The 22,450-nt window shown below is 38.8% G+C and overlaps 1 protein-coding gene across 8 annotated transcripts in view; it reads right to left on the reverse strand.

Annotated features, from left to right (window-relative positions):
• flvcr1 (FLVCR choline and heme transporter 1) overlaps positions 1–22,450 on the reverse strand; it is a 49,455-nt gene that overhangs the window by 17,490 nt on the left and 9,515 nt on the right. For 3 of the 8 annotated variants that reach the window (XR_015077476.1, XR_015077471.1, XM_085981243.1), the window contains exons 3-9: positions 19,258–19,395; positions 17,743–17,810; positions 16,711–16,814; positions 13,063–13,173; positions 8,164–8,269; positions 3,754–3,865; positions 76–167 (exon numbers count right to left, since the gene is read on the reverse strand). Coding sequence is in view for 2 of the 8 variants with exons in the window: in XM_085981243.1 (XP_085837369.1) it covers positions 76–167; positions 3,754–3,865; positions 8,164–8,269; positions 13,063–13,173; positions 16,711–16,814; positions 17,743–17,810; positions 19,258–19,395 (731 nt within the window). In the remaining 6 variants the exon portion in view is untranslated. Of the gene's footprint in view, positions 1–75; positions 168–3,753; positions 3,866–8,163; positions 8,270–10,573; positions 10,668–13,062; positions 13,174–16,710; positions 16,815–17,742; positions 17,811–19,257; positions 19,396–22,450 lie in introns of those variants that run through there. The other 5 variants (XR_015077490.1, XR_015077493.1, XR_015077494.1 and 2 more) reach the window with 3 other exon arrangements.

Genomic DNA, 22,450 nt, shown 5'->3' on the forward strand with positions numbered 1-22,450 from the left:
CATAAAAGTTGTGAAAACCTACTGTAATTTACTATATGTATTTACAGTACTCAACATACAATCAAAACTTAGTACCTGTAGTTTGTTTGTTGAACTGGCTATATACTTCCTGTGCTGGAGAGAGGAGCAGCTGGTAAAAGGAGCTCTGTGATTTATTAGGAAAAAAACTGGGTAAATTGGTTAAGAATATACAATACTTTGGGTGGAGAGTGTGCACAATGTTTACAGTTACAGTCAGTTGAAAATTTATATCAACAAACTTTGAAGGTATATAGATCTAAGTTTTGAGTTTGCAAAGTTCAAAATTTGCTGCAGCTTTTTCTCCAGGGTGGGTAAAAGCCAATGAGTGCAGCAAGGATTTTCAAAATAAAGTTGCTAATAGACAATACTGGAATTTAAGAAATCCAAAAAGAAAAGGAAGCCGAATATAGAATCTCTTGGGATACCAGAGAATCAAAATGGATGGAACACAGTAGATTTGTACGCCATACCTATTAAAAATAGGATTACGGTGACAAAAGATAAATGCAAGTAAGAGGTATATTAGGTGTAGGGAGTGTGTTATGAAGAGACTTTTGTAAAAATTAAAGCTTAAGTGACAGCAGCTAAATCAGAAGTGGAAGTAAAATGACGGAAGAACTGCAAGTTACTCAAGGCAACACAATTACAGCTTCAGAAGGGCCTCCTGCAAACATCTAGCAAGTAGAAACTACCAAATTCCAGAGTGAAAGTGCCAAACAAAGACAGCACAAACAAATACCTCCTCATTGTGGAATCAATGGCAGCATTTCAGAACAAAACGGTACAGGTGATATAATGGTGCATCAGCTAATTCTTGCCATTCTAATAGGGAACTCAGTAGTGAGACAAGTATAAAAGTGAGTTGTGTAGCGATATTAAATGCAGCGCATAATTTTCCAGGAGCAATGGTAAAGGCCATAGAAAGATGGGTTGACGTTCCAATGAAGTGAGTGGGGTTGAACCAAAAGTCTTGTACCACATGGGGACAAATAAATATAATTAGGTTTTAGAAATAAGAGGGAACGATGAGGGTGTAAAGTGGTACTATCCAGCAGTACAAAGCAAACAGGCAGATACCTCTATTCAATGATTATTTGTTAAAGTAACAGGGAACAGACTTTGAAATTAATTGGGGAGTTTTGAGCAGAAGGCAGTTATATAGGCAGGATGGACCACTCAACCAGATAGGGAAAACAAATGCTTTTATATTAACAAAAAAACTATTGGAATTAGGGAAATGATCTATGCAATGAATAAAAATATTGATATTATCACATAAAACAGCTGCAAACACAGGATAGGCGAGAGATGAAGCTACAATGATAGAATGTTTTGGAATGATAAAACTAGGCAGAAGACTAGTGTTACTGAGTGATAATAAAACAGCCAACAAAGAATGCATGCAACAACAATGGATTGTCAAAAACCAATATGGGTTGAAATTAATAAGAGTAAAATAATCATTGGGAAATATTTGTTAGCTTAAAGTGATCAAGGATGTCAAGATGCTTAGGTAAATAAAACTGTAAACATGAGCGAGTCAAGCTCCCTGGAGCAAAGTAGACAAACCAGGGTTAATCGAAAGGAAGGGGTGAACAATTTCATAGAGGCAGTAAGTCGCTACTTCTCAACATGGGAAGCAGTACTACAGTAGATCTATAATAATAAATGATTAATAATCTAGAAAGGGGTGAAATGTTTTAAGTGGCCACTGAATAGGTAAATCAGATATTCGAATTAATGCTTTGGCAAAAATAACATTATTAAATAGCAAACTTGGGACTAAAGAGCTCCAGGAAGGAGTAATGGAGAAAGTTAATATAAAAATCAAGGCTTGTGGAAAGTATATTCCTAGGGGAAAAACTGGAACCCTGAGATTGTAGTAATGAACAAGGAGATCTAAAACAACCTAAAGGCAAAGAAAAAGTTATTTGAAAGGGTAAGAAACAAACAAATGGAATAGAAACTGTACTTCAAGAGAATGGAAAGGAAGATTGGAGACAGTAGCAAGAATTCAAAGTAACCTCTCAGATGAGTTCTTTAAGAAAAAGGTTGGGTAGACAGGTCAAGAAATGACATTAGTTTTAAGTTAACATTTCGTGTCAGTCTTCATTAACAAAATACTAGACATATTCCAGGTCCAGTCAAATTGCTTCAAAAATCTGAAGCAAATGTGAACATGAGAAAAAGCATGCGTTGTGAAGAGATTGAAGGAATTAAATGATAAACCCTAGAATCATCAAAAATTCAGCAAGACGCTAACTAATATAGCTACCCCTCCAAGAGCTCCATATAGTGGTTACATGGGGACTATTTTGTGGGGCACTGAAGAGCAAGCAATATGATTTCAGAAGCAACAGGTTATGCCCCATAAATATGATGGAATTTAAGGTTGCAACTAAAAGTAATAGAAAAGGAATGTCAAGTGAACAAAGTTTATTTGGATCTTCAGAAGACATTTGATAAAAGTTCCACATGAGACTGACTAAAGTTCATGGAAATTAATGCAAACTGGCTGAAGAATAGGAAGTGGGTGATGAAGATCAATGAGAAAGACAATAACTGATAGAAGTTCTGTGGTAGTCTGTTTCAACTCCCCTGCTATGCTAATTATGAATGATGTAGAAGTCAGATACTTCAAATGATTTAAAATGTTGTTGAGAATACCAAGGCAAGTAGTCAGATGAGTAATCTACAAGAGATTGAAAGCATTCCAAAGAATCTAGGTGAGTTTAAAGTGAATGTGGAAGGACATTATGAATGATGGAAAAGAATTTGGGTGGAAGACTGACTTCACTGAAAAGATCCGGTCAATGCAAAGTTGTTACCATAGTTACCAAAATACCAGAAATTTTCTCAAATGACTAAATTGAAATAGGTTATTTTAACCCAGTGTAATTCACTGATGAGGTCACATTTAGAACATTGTACATGATTTTGAGCATTCTACCTTCAAAAGGACACTGATGCACTGGAGGAAGTTCAGAGCGCAAAGATAATTGAGAGACTTGGGATCCTAAGTTGTGAAGAGAACTGTAGGTATTACGTTATTTGGACTGATCACAAAAATAGGAAATTAGCAACCCTCTAAGTTGACTAAGAAATTGAAAGAAAGTATCTTTCTCTCTCTTCTCCATATATAGATTCCCAGCAAAAGCAGTTAATGCAATGGCAATTAACTCTTTAAAAAAAAGAGCCGGAAAAATATTTAAAGAACCATTGCCAAGGTTCTAAGCATAACAACGGAGACAGATTATTAAATTCACTATAGAACATTATGGTTACTACATTGTTGGAACCATAAGTGGAACCAGTCAGCATTGAGTAGCACACATTGTACGGTCAGATTAAGCCAGAGGTTTTGCTGCATTACCCTTCAGGTTGGGGGGGGGGGGGGGGGGGAAGGAGGGAGGGGGAGGGGGAGGGGGAGGGGGTGGTGGAGAAGAGAAAAAGAGCAAAAGACCAGGAGCAGGTCTGGGTAAAATTTCAAAGCTTTATCTTCTTGGAGTTTTATCAGTCGTTGGCTGTCTCCTTCGTAAGATTGACAGGGCTGAGTGGAGTCCTGAATAGGGAAGAATGTACAAGATCTGCGGAGGGAATGGCCTTAATGGGCCAAACTGTCTTTTTCTTGTTCCATATTATGTTTTCTACATTTAGCAGATTAAGGTGCTGCTTCCCTCAGACAGCAATGTATTACACAATAACTTTCAAATAGTAAAAGCAGCTAATTACCTGTAAGAATGATTCCCACAAAGATCCAAGAACACAGAAAGAGGTTTCCTGCAAGCGGGCCATGATCTGCTTTCAACTTTCCTTGGGCTAGCGTGAACACAATTCCAAATAGCTGCAATTACATAAAAACACAATATTGAAGTAACTGTCCAACATTAAAATACTCCCTTCCTCTGAGTCAATGTGTTTGCATACAGTTCCACAATTACCTACCAATACCTCACTAAAGTGGTTATTATTTATGTACTAGTGTCAGCAGGTCATTCGACTGCATCATAGCTCAACTCAATTCTCTCCTCAGATAATAACCATATGTGCAATTTCGGCAGATGTTGCTGTATAGCAACCAGGAAGAAGAACCCTGAGGGGCAGACCAAATGTAGTGCTCCTACTGCCAACCGTATCATTCTAAATCCTCAACTGACAATTTTAGTCATAACTGCACTTCAAACAAACCACAAAATATACCACTAATCCCTTAAAAAAAAACTTGCCCAATTAATAACCAGTTTCACTTTTAAAACTAGGCATATACAACATAATTTATACTTCAACTCATGGGACTGACAAAATAAAAGTGATATTTACCAGATAAGCTATACTATAGCCTAGAAATTCAAGGGCGCCATGCCTGCTTTCAGATGCAAAATAGGGGCGCCTAAGCATCCAATTTGACAAGTGGGGCGCGCGCGCTCATTACGTGCCATAAGTGCGCTGCATGCCTAAAGGCAGGTAGAAGTCGCTGGTTAGGTATTTGCATATGCAAATAGAGAGTCGAGCACCTGTTTGAGACACCCATTCTAACACCAATGGTCCTTACAGGGACTGCTGGAGGCCGCTACCAAAAGTGAAAGCATTTATATAGCGCTTTTCATGACCTCAGGACATCCCAAAGCGCTAAAGTACTTTATTTTTGCTTAAGTGTAGTCAGTATTGTAATGTAGGAAATGTGGCAGCTAATTTGCATACAGCAAGATTCCACAAACAGCAGTGAGATAATGACCAGATCGTCTGTTTTATGGACGTTGGTTGAGGGATAAATATTGGCCAGGACACCGAGAACTCCCCTGATCTTTTTCGAACAATGTCAGGAGATGTATTACATCCACCTGATAGGAAAGGCGGAGTCTCACTTTAACATCTCATCTGAACGATGGCACCTCCAACAGCGCAGCACTCCCAGTGCAGTACTGCACTGGGAGTGCCAGCCTAGATTATGTGCTCAAGTCTCCACCTTCTGACTCAGTGAGCGTGCTATCACTTACCTCAATGTGAAGCTGGAAGGAGCAAGAGTGCTCCTCCCGAATCCACTGCTATTGCCAGCCCTCGCTCTCTCCCAATCATTTTGCTCCCTATCCCAGGGCCTGCCTGAGGGTCGCTGCCCGAAATTGAAATCTTTTCCGCCAGCAAGCTGTCCAATACCTAGCAGGTGTCGGTAGCTTGCCGGTATTGTGTAAATGAGGCCAGAGGCCAAATACTAAGTGCGCCTTGGGCTTACCCTTTCCCGCCCACTAGTTGCTCCAATTTCTTGGCTCATGAGTCTCAATAGTCTACTCTGTTTTTACGATTGTATGCCCTCATGCGTGTGAACATTTTATGAAGTCACACCTAATGATTGGCACACCAGAAGTGTGACACATGGAAATTGCATTCGCTATCATTCAGTCTTTGAAACGGACAACTTTGGGATTAGGTGCATGCGGAAATCACGAAATTGTGGTCAGTCATTGACAGCTCCAAAACAGGTTGCGCTGTGGCCACCACCACCCCCCCCCCGCCCACCCCCCCTCGGCCAACAAACTGTATAATCAGCAAAATCATTGAAACTGTCAAAAGTTTCAGTTCTTCTGCAACAACTACGCTGTTAAATTTCCCACAAAGTTAGACCCAAAAGGATTAGGAGTAACTTTTTTTTTTTTTTAAAACAGCGTTATTACTGCTAAACAAATGCCAAGGGCTTGGAAAACTAATTTTAAATTTGTCCATTTCAATAAAAATTAAAATGAAGAAACTTTTCAAAATATTTTTTTCATTTAAAAAAAAGTTTATCCATATTTATTCCAGGTTTGCCTTTTCCCCAATGTGACAGTCCCAATCTGTTTTGCTCTATTTTAAAAAGTAAGAATTTTAAGAGCTTACTCACATCCTTGTTTGCTGTCTGAGAATTCTTTACGGCCAGCAGACACGATGGGCCGAATGGCCTCCTTCTGTGTCGTAAATTTCAATGATTCTATACAGTTCATTGATTTGAATTGAAATTCGGAAAACCCGAAGTTCACAACACAGGGATTGCAAGATCCTTGTGCAAAGTGTACTTCAGGGCCAACAGCGAATGGCTTTGCTTCACTGCTGACTGCAAATTCCGGGCCAGTATCTAGCCTTAGGAAAGGTCACAAAAGCTGTCGACGATGCTCATTAGTTCCAAGTCTTCTGCATTCAAAATGCCGTATCTCCACTGTCATCTCTATTGCTCTCCCATATCATTGCGGGTTGTCTTTGGGCGTCGAAGTATTGGAACAGCAGCAACTGTGTATGTTGCTAGGCGAGTGTATGGGGAGGGGGAATGCAGTATTTAGAGCACTCGGCGGGATGTGCCAGGTCCGAGAGCAGTGGAGGAGGTGCGTGGGTGCAGGACTACTGGAAGTGGAATGGAGCAATTGGATGTGGAGAAAATCACGAGATTTGGGTACAAGGCCCAGGTGGACTTACAGTGCAAAGGATCTCAAGGGTGTGAATGATTGGAGATGGATCCTAGAGCCCAGGAAGATAGGAGAGGTTGGAAATGATTTGTTGGTTTGGTTAAAAGGAGACTTTTCCACCCCACCTCCAAAGATTTAGAAGAGCATTTCCTAGCATGGAAGTGGGAACTCTTTCAGCTATTCAAAGCATTCAGTACATTTATAATTATGTTTCCCAGCGTGGTAGGGGAGAGGGTACCACCATTCAGGTGTCCACAGAGGAGCAGTGATGAGGCAGAAGGGAGAAGCCACCAGCACTCAGGTAGGGCCAGTGCTCAGAGAAGCAGACACAACAGAAGGGAGTTTCAGACAGGAAGCCTGAATTTTGTAACTCAGATGGGTGCTGTTGTGAAGAACAGCACCACCTACGTTGGAGGCACAAATCAGAAGTTGGGAGGACCTGATACAAAATAAATACAAGACAGACTTAGCATTTCAGAGATGTGATGGAAATAGGGCCAAAGGAAAATCTTGCAAATGTGCCTGCTATTAAGAGGAAGAGAACACAAGAGAAAGGCGATCAAGAGCAAAATCTCACATGGGTTGTTCGTATTAAGCTATACTGTTTCACTAGGACAGGAACATTATGGTCCACAATTTGCTGTTAAAATAACGGCGAGGCTAACGGTGCTCACCGTTACTTATGCGCAAATGCTACAGCAACTTCAGGCAAGGGCAGATATGTGGAAATTCAATGGTTACTGTCCAAGATGCACCACTCCGCCGTTAGCTTTGTGAAAACGGCATCTTGCTGTTTGGCTCACCATTGGAATGCATTGAACGGCGTGAGGTTGCTGTACTTGCTCAGTAGATACAAACTAAACTCGCCACAGAAAGTTAGAGCTGGTCTGAAGTGACACAAGGAGCTTGTTTTGGAGCCATTCAAGGTCTGCGTATATTTAATTAATCCTGGTTTAGCTGTTTTAACGATGTGGTAAGTGTTAATTACTGCCAATAAACCACTCGGACACTGAAAATTAACTATTACAAGTGTTGAGTCTTCTTACTTCAGGTTTTAATTTTAGGATTTCTTGAAGATGTAAAATTAAAAATTAGAAACAAAATAATGTTCCTGTCACTTTCCCCTCTCAATCCAATCTTTCTTTCCTTTTCTTTCTTTCTCTCTGTCCCTGATTTGACATTGAATTCCCCCACTCTAACTTACACTTCTTTCACAGTCCTTGCGCTGTTAATTTCACAATCCTGCAATCTGATGGGTTAAGTAGAGACAGAGTTGCTTGCCCTGTTTACTCAGATGCCCGGTTTCCCTCGCTGCAATGTTTCCATCTCATACTTCCAGCAAAATGCAGCGCAAAATACTGCCGTGATTAAACAGGCACGGGGCAAGCCTAACTAATGGTGGATGCCGTTTGCTGCCCTGCTACAGCATATTATGGGCCTATATCATTTAGTACAACATATTAATGTCTCATTTTTAAGACAGAATAAAATATACTCAAGTGTTGTAGGTCTGACATTTTCTGTTATTTAATGAATTACTTTAAGTGCTACAGTCACACACCACAGCATTCACTATCAAAAGAAACCAGAATGACTAGAAAGCATGAATGATTATATTGTTCATTAGTTTATTTACCAATTGTAAAAAGTATTTATTTTGTGAAGATATACAACTAACTTTTATGACCACCCCTCCCCCACAATCTCTTACCTGCGCAGATGCATTGAGAAGTCCAGATGATGTCCCCTCAGGTTCTGGGTAGGTTATTTCTACACCAAATTCAAAGCCCAGTGGAAGATAACCGGTCATGAAAAAACTGAAAATATAAAGATATATTTAGTCATTTTGCACAGGAGACATAGCAAATAACCAAGTGTCAAACCATTTTTGAATCCTTTGATGACTGTGAGCTCTCAAATTGCCCAGTTTTAGTATCAGCTGTCAAATGTTGAGTAAATATAAAACATTTTATTCATATATACAAACACTTCCAACTGCTTTAAAAGGATTCATAAACACATAATCTAATGGTCATGGACATGCATAATTTAGATTTCAATATTTAGCAGATGTAATGGTTTTTTCTTTTAGTAAAAAGGAAATTTTTTTTTTTTTTAGCTGAAACGATGGATCTGGCATTGAAATAGTGAGTTACTTTCCCAGGTTTTACAGGTTCACTCGAGGACTGCATATGTACACAGTATAGGATGCCAGATCAATTTAGTTACTGGAACCATAAGTACATACGTGGTGTATTTGGATTTAAAAACTTGAGCCCACAAAAACTTGCAGACTAAAATTTTTGCATATCAGCCCTTAGAAACCAATTCTTTAATGGGAACATAATCTATTTATGCATCTTAGAATATACTTGTATCATTTGGTTCAAACTAGAAAAAAGCAGCCCAGAACATGAACTACAATTTGTGCTGCACATACAAACAAACTACCTCTCTTTGGACCTATGTGTGCACAAGAATTTACTGCAGTTAAGTCTTGTTTGCACTAATATATGAACATTCCTCTAGATTGTATTTGTATGGTATATTCCTTGTACTGTGCACTGGAAAGGTAAAGTCATCATATTTTTCCCCAATTAATTAAATCCCAAAATTCAAAACTTATCTTCCAACAGTGCACTTAAAAAAATCCACAGAACTGCAGTGAAACAGGCAGCCAAGTTCAAATCTGGTATTTAATTGGGAAACATATTAAGTAGACACTGATACCCACTAATCATTCCTCCCCAACCATACACCTTTAGATTTTACCACTTGTTCCCAAATTATTAAGTCGATGATGTGTATGCAGCCATCAGTAATTGAAACGCCTGGCCAAAATAACTTCATTTAGGACAAAATTGCAAGAAAAGGAACTTCCATTTAACAGCCTAGGCTGGATTTAATCCACAACCCCAGCTCATCAGCTGGATATATTTTTATTCTTAGAGTCGGAGGAGGAGGAATAAGAATGGTATTGGAGAAGGGGGGGAAAAAAAGAAGTACATTGCATCATTGCTAACATCAACATTTCCTGGTTTACATCCCTATTTTACTCTCGTCAGTTGAGGGGCTACTTTCCCCACTCATGTTTGAGTCAGTGCAATTTATTCTGGTTATTCTATACCTGATGTCAGAATACATCCAAATGCTAATCCTTAGTGGGGATTAACAAAGGGATATCACTTAAATGTAAACTAGCTGCAGATGTACAACCCATACAATTACAAATGGTGGAAACATCACTGCTGCTCTGTGGAAAGTTCTGCAAAAAGCTGAAAACATTAGTAGGGACCACACTTTCACTAAGAATTTAGTTTCTTGGTAAGGTGCATGTTAAATCACTGAAAGGATAACATGAATTCGACTCACTGCTGTAATGAGGTTGAATTCGACTCACTGCTGTAGAGGTTTCTGAACACTAAACGCTACATTACAGGAAACTTTGGTTTATCCGGAAGCTCTAACGGCAGAAATCAGCAGCCGTTTTAGTTCGTTTTCTTTTCTTCTCCTAGCATTCTGTTAACAGGCAGGCTCTGGAAAGCGTCTTTGGAGCTTCGCAACAGCTTCAGAGACGCTTCAAGGTACGGGCGAGTGTTTACGAGCTGTGTTTGTTGTCAAATACAGAGATTTTCATCTCCGTATGCTTCAACGTTGACTTTGCATGTCCGGCACTTTTGATAGATCGGCAACACGCCGGTCCCGGATATCAGAACTTTTCCTGTACCTACTTCTCTGATCTATTATTTTGCTGATACAACTAAAGGCAGTTATTCATATGTTTACAGTTCCAACCTCTTGCAGGTACAACTGTCGCATATGCAGCACAGCTCTCCAAGTCCTCAGTAACAGTAGTGCAGTAGTTTTACCAGCCTCCTCTACAAGAGTTCCAAGTTCTACCAGAAAAAGTACTGATTGTTTTTTTTAAACAACTGCATATATACCAGCTATTGCACACATATGAAGTATGCTGTGTACCTACAGATTCTGACAGAACTGCACTACAGGGGGACACAGGATAGTTTAGGACAGTTGAACTGATAAAAACAAAGTGGTTTTTAAAAAAAAAATAAAAGAAATGAAGAGTGATGCCTGACCCCCTCCAATTTTTGGGCACGTACTGAAGTGTGAGCTTCCAGTAAATCATCTTTTTCACTTGTGCGGTATATAGTCACGAAGAAGACCAAAATGTGCTTATTCAGCTCCTGTTCACCACTACAAATGGGGCACCACATGAAGGAAAAGGTTGGAAAACTGATAGTCAGTTCATAATTCAACAGTGCAGGTAACGAATTATACATTATATGGTATTTTAGACATGTCTAATTAGAAAACTTACGAGTACAGTAAAGTGAGTGCAAAACAAGTCTAGTCAGTCTATAGTTCATTGAATAGTCAGTAAAATTAGTAAATTTAGTGACTTAGTAATCGAAAGAGAAAATTAAATACATTACTGCATCCCACAGTAGAGGGAGCAGAGTTATAACAATTAAACCATAATCTTATTAGATTGAGAAATCCAGAATGTTACTTGATAAGTGAACTGAGACTTGCAGCAAAGACATGTACTGTGTGTAAAATTCTAACTTGTATTTTTCATTCCAGAAATGGAAAGGAACAATTTTTCAACAGGTTAATAAAACAACATTAACCAATGTAACAGGAACATTTACATTTCTTACTTATTGTGGGGTCCTGGAGCTTTAGCTAATAAACACTTACAGACAACTGTAAGGGTAACTGCTCCAGTGTAGGCAGCTCTCAATAAGTGTGCGCTGTGGACACAATTCATTATATTTGGTATGCGCACCTCTGAATGAGAAGGTCAAACCTTCTCGACAGGCCAAAGCTGGGGTAGGAATCTAATTACTCCACTCAGCTCAGAATTATTTTCTCAACCTTCCGGGCATAGATTATCCCTAACTAAAGGTGGGATGACCACCTCTTCCCAAGCTTTTGTTAATAGTGCTCTTGAACCAGCTGTTCGGAGGTGTGCGGTTGACTTCCCTCCCTTGCTCTGGGGAAGTCTCTCCCCTAGACTAACTGGTTGAGATCAAGAACTCACCATACAAGGAATCGCGCGGTGAACCCATGTCCATTACTCTGTGGCGCAACATGTTAGTACACCACTGGGCCACCTACAAACATTTTAAAAAACATTATGTCCCTAACAGGCATTAAAGAACAATAAAAAGCGGATACATTGTCACAAATAAACTTGATAAAGATTCCATTACATCTCAGTGGAGGGTTCAAGGGGCAAGCTCATCCCCATAAAAAAATAGGAGATTTAATTTAATGCATTTTATTGGGTGGCTGATTAATTTGTATATATGAAACTAAGCAGTTAATAATATTCCTGGAATGTTTATATTTTTCACTCTACATGCAGCATTTACAAAAACATGGTTACCCCCATGTTTTACACAAACCAAGATGTTATTTGAACTAAGGGTGGGACTCATTGTGTGACTGCTACAGCAATGATTAAATTTAAATCAGTGGGACACAATGCGAATTATTACACAAAAAATTCTCTAATGGCAGTACTATAACAAACATTTTTTTAAATTTATTAATAGATGTCCTGATTAAAAAGTTACAAAAGGTTCTAATTATGGTCCAGAGTTCTACTTTATTATTTAGGATTCCAATTAAGTGCCTTATATATTGACTATAAAGTCTTTTGCAGTCACTCTGGAGTATGCAGCCTAGCAGAGTAACAGAGTTGCTGTCAGTGTTGAGACTGCAATTACTGAGACTCTGAATTAGTAGTCCTGTAGTTAAGTCATTCTGCTCCCAAGACATGTTTGGTTCTTCGAAAAATAAGTTACCAACTTGAACTCGCAACATTAAAAAATGAACCTGCATAAGTCACCTAATTACCAGTATTTGCTCACTCAATACAAATAATATTAGTGATAAATTACTATCAAGTCAGAGACACCAGACTCCCCTGATGGCTCAGCGAGTAGCTCAAACAGACCAAGAAGCTCCCACGTTTTGATCTTCGGTCTGTGTTCAGTTCACTAATCTTAGCCGAGGTAAGGACAATAGAATGGACCTTATTCCCGTGGCTGGGAAGGGGTGAATAGAAGGCCAGAGTTCCTAATTCTGATTGTAGAAAATGTACATGCAGAAAATGAAAATGTACATGTGTGGGCGTTAGGTTAGGACAGATAGGACTCAAATGTGATGCCCCCTGAAGGCAAATACCCTGATGATAATCAGCATCAAGGCTTACACATAATCAAGGTACTGGTGAAACTGTACCCTAGTAAAGAGTCAACACCCAATAGAGATGGGAAGAAAGTTGGCAAGGAAAAAAGGGTCACCAAAATTGTTTGGCAAATTTCCAAATGATCAAATACTGCATCTTAAAAGATTTAAAGTTAAACCAGCTGTAAAATTTACACTTGACCATTTAACAAATAAGCTGATCCAAAATGGATAAAGTCAAAATATCACTTCAATAAATAACATTGCAGACAACTAACATTTTCAATGTTACAGTATATCCAACGACATTCTCAGTTTTCTGAAGTTTTTAAAGAGATATACCAAACACTTTCCCTAATATATTTTGTTGAGAGACAGAATGGTCTCTTACCCCAAGGCTCCTGCTGTGACAAAGACTACTTGGATGTAACCAAGATTTAATGTGAAGGTGAAAACGAGCATTCCAATAAATGAAATAATGTAGACGGCAAGGGTGGTCTGCCTGTAAATGGGGAAAAAATTGTAAGGTAGAATTCCCATACAACATTTATATCAGTACATTAGTTCTGGACTACTGGGAAAACTATGCATATATTTAATAAATCATAATGTCTGCTAAGAACAGATTTCTAGAAAAGTATTCAGAATTTTTCTAATGGATATTGAAAGAGCCTGGCCCAGAATTCACTGGAGTGTGCCCCGTTAGTTAGACTATTTCCCTCACCTTTCAGCGCAAAAAGGAATTGCTGAAATACGAGCTGATAACACGGCATATGGTACCTTGGTGAACGACGGGACGAACAGTCTAGCTCTTAAACCAATGAGATTTATGGATAGACAAAGAAACAGAGGCACAACAGAGAAGGAAACAGGATGAATTAGAGTTGAATTAGGTACAGAAAGAGAAATAAAGGGGGAAAGAAATATTGGATTGAGAGAGGAAAAAAAAAAGATTTTTTTTTAATTGCAAGAACAATTTACTACCTGCAGGAATGAGACTCCATAGTTTCAAATGTTCCCTTTCTGGGCTGGAGAGGTTGAGTGGTATTGCAGGAAAATAAATCTAGTAATTAAAAAAAGGTCCTTATGCTGGTAAGTACCAGCCCCAACTTTCTGCAGAGAGTTTAATTGGTAATTAATGCGCAAATGCAGCAATTTCTTGAAACTCATGGGGAGGTTGACGGCGAGCTACCACTTTCGCGAGGATTATTTCTTTCTCATCACAAATTAATGGACAATTTATACACTAATAATGGCGTGATCCTTAAACTCACTGTTATTTTCCCAGCAAATTCTGGGCCACTGATTCATGCCAAATTAGGGACATTTAAGCAGACAGATTTTTAATAGGGTTGACACAGCAAGTTTTAAAAAAAAGTCATATCTTTCACTGAAATGCTAAACACAATTGGCTGAAGAGTTGCTCTATATCAGAACCTTTTCACTATTGCCCACTAATTGACATCAGTGAGTAATAGTCTTCAGTGACTGAAGTTACCAGACAACAGAACAGACACTGCTGCCCACTATCAGAGCACAGGCAAAAAAGGGTTACAAAGTTCCCGATTTTGAAAAATAAATTTTAAGCCTGGAGACATAATAAAAACACTAACTTTTAGGCTACTGAAATAAGTTTAAATTATTTATTGGTTACAGCAAGTGACCAAGTGTGCAATAACTCCTTCAAACATTTTACCCCTACAGACCTCCAGTGGAGTCAAGATTTGTACAACTGCATACTGATTCATGAGAACAACCTGGTACATGGTCAATATTCTTCCCTCAACAAATATTACCAAAAAAAGACCCACAATTGATTATTCATATTTCTGGTTGTAGGATAATTACTGGCACAGAATGTTTTCCAACCCAAAGGTCCAAAAGTAATTAGACATTTCAATGTGACAAGGCCTATGCATATACAAGTACAGGAATAAAGAGTTATCAAAAAGGCTAATGAAATGTTGACCTTTATCTCAGCGAGGCTGGAAGACAAAAGTGAGGAAGCGATGCTTCAGTTATACAGCTCCTTGGTCAGACTTCATCCACAGTACCACATTCAGTTTTGGGCACCGAACATCAGGAAAATATATATTAGACTTGGAGGGGGTACAGCGCAGATTCACCAAAATGACACCATGGCTTAAATTATGAGGACAGGTTCCATAAACTTAACTGTATAAACTCAAGGGAATATAAGCCAAGGGTGATTTGATCGAGGTGTTTGAACTGATGATAGGCTAATCGAGAGACACAATTTCCTCTGGTGGGGGAATCCAGAACAGGAGATCATAATTTTAAAATTAGAACTAAGCCTTTTGGGAGAAAAACACTTTTTCCACACAAAGGGTAGCAGAAATATGGAACTCTCCCCAAAAAAGGCTGCTGGGTCAATTGAAATTTTCAAGACTGAGATGGATAGATTTTAGTTAAGTTAGGCTACCAAGGGATATGTACCAATAGCAGGTAAATGGAGTTGAGGTAGATCAGCCATGATCTAATAGAATGGCAGAATAGGCTCAAGAGGATGAAGTGCCTACTCCTGTTCCTATGCAAGTACTTTATTATAGGACCAGTAGTTCATCAAAATATCGATCTACATTAAAAGATGCTGGCCAACAAGCACAACTATAAATGTGATCATACATTGTGGACAATCATGGGAGATGGTTTGTAAAACGCCTGCAAGCTGCTACCTGCATACAATGGGTACAGTGCAAATCCATACCAACACTGCAATTCAACCAACCTACCACATCGCTAAGTGTACTGGTCTTAATTTGGCAAACTAGTTTTAATTGAATCCTACTACTGTTTTTGAAAGACCCAGCAAAAACAAACACACACTCAGGTCCTAGAAAAAAGGCGTTGAAGTACCAGATAACAAGTAGAGTTGCACTGAATTGCCAGCTATTCATTCAGTGGATTATAGCAGGGTTGATTCATGGATTTGGGCACAAATATTCAGACTTAAGAATTGAGACAGGTGGAGTAAGTGATAACTGGTCTTTTAAGTCAATGTCAAGGGTTTAATACTGAAAAGCCAGGAAAAATCCTGGCAGTTTTCTTGCACACCTGGGAACTTCTAAATTTGGATTCCAGTTCAGTACTTGTTTTCTATTGTCATTTTGTATCATTCTCTCACACCATAATCAATTGATTCCCTTACAATATTAGCTATCGTGCTGTAGAATATTAGGAAAACTGATTAAGGAATTAGTTACTGAAATTCAGGTAATTCAATTTAAGCAGCAAATCGTTCAGCAGCTTAGACTTCTAGGGAAAGTTTATTAGTCATCTCTTGAACACCCAAGAGGCTACTTGGGAAAAATCTATCAAAAAATTGAATGGCAAAGGAGAGATGGATGGAGACCAAAGAATTGCTTTGCAAAGGAAAAAGTCTGGGATTGGACCTAAAGGTAGAAATCTGCAGTTCTTTTCATCTAACGAGGAAGCTACATGGTGGGCTTTTTCATCCACTGATTACTGATGGGGTGGTGGGAGAAGACAGAGAAAGAGGAGAAAAGGAAATTACAGAAAACAAAATTTACATTCTAAAATACATGAATGTATTGCCACAATGCAAACTAAAAGCAGAATTATACTTTCATATATAGTGCATATACATTATGATCTTAATCTGAATGCCTGAGAGCAGTAGCCTAATAATGCAAGGTCTCAGATGTAGATTTAAAATACTTGGTAGCAAGTCACAGTGACTCCTGAAACACAGTCAATATCCACAACTATTTACATGATAAGGCTATCTGTAGACCTAATGGCACAATACATTTTAAATGCTTAAATCAGCATAAGCAAAATATGTCCAAATTGGCACCAGCAGAAAAGTCCAAGAATTTTCACAAGCATGCTGATCCCTAAAATGCAGAATCATCATAAAAGATGCTCCACAAAGCTATTTGACAGCAAGTAACTAAAAAGGAAACCAGGAACTCTGAATATCATCCTATTAACACAATACAAATTTGAATTCTTCATGCACTTACACTGCAGCGAGTGCCAATATGGTTATACTCACTTGTATGCCTTTGTACGGTCCACCCAGAAACCAGAGATAATGGAACCTACCATCCCTGATACCACTAAAGTAAGTCCAATTTTCCCAGCATTCAATTCTTCGCCCTTACAAAAAAACCAAAAATAACTGATTAAGTTGAAATCTAAAATTTTGCATTCATGTATAATACAATTAGTAAAGTTCCCTGCGAGTATATTATATACGTATGTTAGCAACTAAACTGCAGTCTGGCGCTAGATTTCAGCTGCTTGTAAACTCCTTAGGTCAGAGGGCAACTATGGCTGTTTGTAAATATTTGGCTCAAGGTCAGAAGAATCCATTGTGAAGTGACTAGCTTTCTTTTTAAAAAAAAGTAGTTTTGCATCTGTAACAATGTGCAATACAGAGTGTACTGAATTTATACTATATACACACACACGACAAACATAAGTTAGTATATACTAAAATAAAATTGAGGGAAGAACAACAGCTGGAGCTACAAATCACCACAAAGAATTAAGAGGGAGCTCAAGAACTAAATTCAGTGTTAAGTCTTTAGTAAACCAAATCAGTGGACGGAAATAGTACATGAATAGAGGGTAAGGTAGGTAAAAATTAAAATGCCACTACATGCATTTATTGATCAATAACAGATTCCATTATTGGTATGGACATAAATCCAACAAAACAAATCTACACTACCTGCCTAAACACAGTTTATATCTAATTTAAACAAATTGATTCTGTCTTGACACTATATTACATTGGACGTCTTTTAAAAAAAAATCCATTTTTTTCAGTACAAACATAATGAAACCAAAAATTATTCTAGATCCCTTTAAATGCCGATGTTTTACAAATAACCTGGAGTTTTTAAAACCTGTCTTTTGTTAAGGAAAGCAGACCATTAAATTTTGGTTAAGTAATTTGGTTTCATAGATTTTACTGGTGAAGATGGATCACATTTCGCATGTAAATGTAGGTGTTTTAGATTTAATCAAAAATTGGATTTCAAGAAAAATGAAGTTTTATATATAAAGATTATCAACATACCTTATAGTAAGTAATGATCATCTGATTTAATAGTGTTCCTACAGAATAATAGGACCCTGTCAGAATACCTAGAAAAGATTAGAAATATATGTAATACCTTAGCTAACAGTAATAATTTCCTAAAACTATGCATTTTATTCAGATATGTTTTATTTAGTGTACTCCCAACTTTCCTGCTCACTTACTTCCCAAGGATGAAGCTGAAAGATATCAAGAAGTCTTAATACTCTATGCTCAACATGCCCAACTGATGCAGAGTAGTAATCAACAAACGCTGAACTATAAAGTCAGAAGAGGTCATGATCAAACTGTACCATATCCTGGAAAATTTAAACAAGTATGCCATTAACTAAATCATACCAACTAGAAGATCTATGAACTTCATTTGTGCTGAATTAGGTAATCTCAGTTGGTGCAGCACCTGGCCTAAGCAACCCTAAGCTTCCAGCTTCTGCTTGCTACCGAGGTGATCCTGGTTGGAATGCACACATGCATACATTGAGCAAAGACAGGATCAGGGTCAGCTGCAATGCCATTCAGTTGAATAGGTTTGCCAATATTGCCTAGGCTCACACAAGAATGACAAGGTACCAGAGGACTCCAAGCACCTATTGAACACTACTCCGGCAAGAGTAACCACTTACAGGAAATTTGGGGGGGGGGGGGGGGGGGAATACAAGAACATAAGAAATAGGAGGAGTAGGCCATACGGCCCCTCAAGCCTGCTCAAGCATGATCAATAAGATCATGGCCGAACTTCTACATCAACTCCACCTTTCCGCCCTATCCCCGTATCCCTCGATTCCCTTAGTGCCAAAAATCTATCGATCTCAGTCTTGAATATGCTCATTGGCTTAACATCCACAGCCCTCTGGGGTAGAGAATTCCAAAGATTCACAACTCTCTCAGTGAAGAAGTTTCGCCTCATCTCAGTCCTAGATAGCCAACCCCTTATCCTGACCATATGTTTTAAAAAGTTTTATAGCCAAGATTAACAAATCAAAAAGTAAAAAAACTGAACAAAACGAGATGGCACAATTCTTCAATGTCTCAACAAGATTAAAGTCTGCTCTGTGACACATGAAATACATTTGGCCAATCGGCCAATCTAGTCAACTGCTAGCTAAAGTTGACAACACAAAATTAAGCATAATTGGACACAGACTATGCACACCAAATAAGTACTGCTGGTATGAAAGAAAAAAAATTACAGTAGTTAATTAGGAGTGTTTTTCTATAAGGCAGAGGTTGCACCACAGTATTTCAGTACAACTGTAGACTTGTGATTACTATATATTGACATCAGTGGTTTTTTATGAATACAAGACCTGGTCCACTAAAACTAGAATTTTTTTTTAGAACCCTCACTCTGACAGCTATGAAGAACATTCAACACTGTAAAGGTTAACTACTTTAAGAACAAAGAATGGAATGAAAGAATTGCCATTTGATACATATATTACTGAACTGAATTGTTGAGTAACCCAAACCAAAATTAAAATAGGAATTACTCACCATAACTTAGCAGTAGTAGCACAAATGGAACATTCTTAAACAAGTTTATAATTGATTGTTTGTAGGAATAATCGTCAGGACTGTCCAAAAGCACCGCTTGAGATTGGCTTGGAGGAAGTGGAGGCTTCTCCTTAAATACTATTAGGGGAAAAAAACACATTAAGATGCTAAGCATAGAAAGTCAAATTTCAGCTCGCAGAAAATTAAAACAAGGATTGCGTAAAGCTGAGGTGAGGTTTCAGGCAACAGCATCACAAGGATACAAGATATATTAGATCAAATTCTCATGGTCAATAAGACTTTTGTTACCCTGATATTTAACGGAAAGTTTGCACTAGATTAAAATTTTATTTTTGATTTCTAGATGTCACACCACCATTTTAAGCCAGCTGTTACAGCTAGCATTCATTTTGCCCATAAAGGCACGATCCAGCAAGTTCCTAATACCAGCAAACACAGAACAGTGCACTATAGCTAGTCACTGAGCTCAGTTATAGTTTTATGCATAATTTATCAATTTCTGTTAAGTGAGCAGGGACAAAGTCAACAGTATAGATGTACAAGAAATTAATTCAGGACTGATGGGAGGGAAGGAGAGATGAGAGAGAAGCGAGTGTGACAAGGGGCAGGAGAATGGGGGATAGAAAGAAAGGGAAAGAGGAGAGAGAGGGAAAGAGGGGAGGAGAAAGAGTATAGTAGATAGTGTACCAAAACTAATCAGTAGGAGAACCACTTGGAAACACCCGCTCTTCATTTAGACCACAAAAGAATATCCCCCAATCTGGAGCCTCCAAGTAACTTAAAGACTACAGATAATTCCACAATCACCAGTAGGGAGCACTGGCTGGAGAATCGGAGCTACGATGTTTTACCTCCATATGGAACCTTCATTCCCCACTGGATCTTGAAATCAATCATTATACTTCCAGCTAAACAAACTACTTTCATTTATATAGTGCCTTTAATGTAAAGAACATCGAGAGGGTTTTAAAGATCGGAAAACGGGTACTAAGCCAGTGGATCTACTTGGATCTGAAGATACTTGCTCAGGCATCAGCTGCTTCCATCAGCAGGTATTACCAAGGGGAAAAAAATCTCAATAGTAGACAGCACTTGACCCAGATAACTTACTCCAAGAGCTACTTATAGTCAAAGGATCAGCAAGAAGTCTCTAAAGTTTATTTATAATTTAACCTCATTAAAAAAGGCTATCATGTCTATTGCAGCCAAGCATATGGCCAGTCACTTGTTTCTCTGTTACTTGTCTATATGCTATGTACTAATGAATTCTCTTTTTCTATGGTATTTCTGCTATTGTTTTATAGCATCAATTTTTTGGGGCTGTTGGAAAAAACAGGGCTTATTTTGCAGTTGGCCTGCTCCTGCTCTGGGCATGGAATAAATTTACCTTCCAGTGGATCTAAACCCCAACTTGACAGTCCAAATCTTGATGAGGATCGGGTTTTCAATGATGATTACAGGCGGCTCAAACCTGGACTGAGATCAATTACTATTAAATATTATTAATTTGAGATACTGATTAAAAGGATTAACACTGAATTTATAAATGAACTCTTATTCAGACAAAAGGGAATTGGATATATAAATTGGCTAAGTAAAAATTTGCAGGCCTATGGGAAAAGAGCTTGGGGGAGTGTGATTAATTGGATAGTTCTTTCAGAGAGGCATGATGGATGAATGGCCTCTTACTGGGCTGTCTAATTCTATATCTAGTCCAAAAAATCTTGATAATCCAAGTGGCTCACACATTCCTGACAAGTCTAGTTGGAAAAGGTATGCAGTAGTCAGGAAAAGTGGCTGCATTCAATTCAAACTACTACTAGGCATGAATTTAAGAAAAAACTTGCATTTATATAGCACCTTTCACGACCACCGGACATCTCAAAGCGTTTTACAGCCAATGAAGTACTTTTGAAGTGTAGTCACTGTTGTAATGTGGGAAACGCGGCAGCCAATTTGCACACAGCAAACTCCCACAAACAGCAATGTGATAATGGCCAGATAATCTGCTTTTGATGTTGGTTGAGGGATAAATATTGGCCAGGACACCGGGGATAACTCCTCCGCTCTTCTTCGAAATAGTGCCATGGGATCTTTTACGTCCACCTGAGAGCACTGTTTGTCTCATCCGAAAGATGGCATCTCCGACAGTGCAGCACTATAAATAAATTCTTATTCAGACAAAAGGGAATTGGATATATAATTGATAAGTAAAAATTTGCAGGCCTATGGGGAAAGAGCTTGTGGAAGTGTCATTAATTGGATAGTTCTTTCAAAGCTAGCAGATGCACGATGGATTGTTTCCATGTGACCACAATGTACTAAGTTTCTTTTGAAGGTAGGATATCCACAACTACACACAATACTCCAAGTATAGCTTCATCACGAGTCCATAGATTTGACAGCTCTTCCTGTCAAATCTATAAATAGATTCCCTGCTACCATTGGCTCTCCATGGCCCATGTGATCCATGGGGACATTTCGAACTAACTGTGCCCCTGGGATACGCAAGCACTGCTCGGAAATATGTCACACCATTTTAGAAACAAAGCACCATGTAGTAATGCCCTGTTCTGCATTTCTGGCGCCACACCCGTGTCCTGAAAATCCACTGCAGAATTCGGCAGCAGTTTTGATACCTTACCAGTGCTGTCCAAATTGACTCTTGAATGTAGTTAGAACCTGGATAGTTGCCAAATCAAGCCGGCTGGACTACTGGGCACAAATTTAAACCAGTATGTTTGGCAAGAAATTGCATGGATTCAGAACGTTATTCCAAGTAAAGCCTGTTATCCCATGCATTCAGCTGTTGACTCCAATTCAGGAATGAATGTCATTTTCCAAATTAAAAGTGTCCTATGCCCTATTCTGTGACACATGGGCCCAGAAATTCGGGTCGGGGGCTTCCCACGGGTGCAAGCCTCCGACCTGCACTTACCTAGCGCGCCGGTCGTTGAGCTGTGGGCCCGCGTGGGATTCCGATCCTGGGCCTCCTCCAACTGCCAGCGCGCAGTGCTTGCGTATCCCAGGGGCGCAGTTAGTTCGAAGTGTCCCCATGGATCACATGGGCCAGGGAGAGCCAATGGTAGCAGGGAATCTGTATTTATAGATTTGACAGTAAGAGCTGTCAAATCTATGAACACAATTCAGCCCCAAAACATCACTAAAACTT

The sequence above is a fragment of the Somniosus microcephalus genome, chromosome 3 (assembly GCF_052327205.1).
Source record: "Somniosus microcephalus isolate GS21.2 chromosome 3, FLI_Smic_1.0, whole genome shotgun sequence".
NCBI classification, from domain to species: Eukaryota; Metazoa; Chordata; class Chondrichthyes; order Squaliformes; family Somniosidae; genus Somniosus; species Somniosus microcephalus.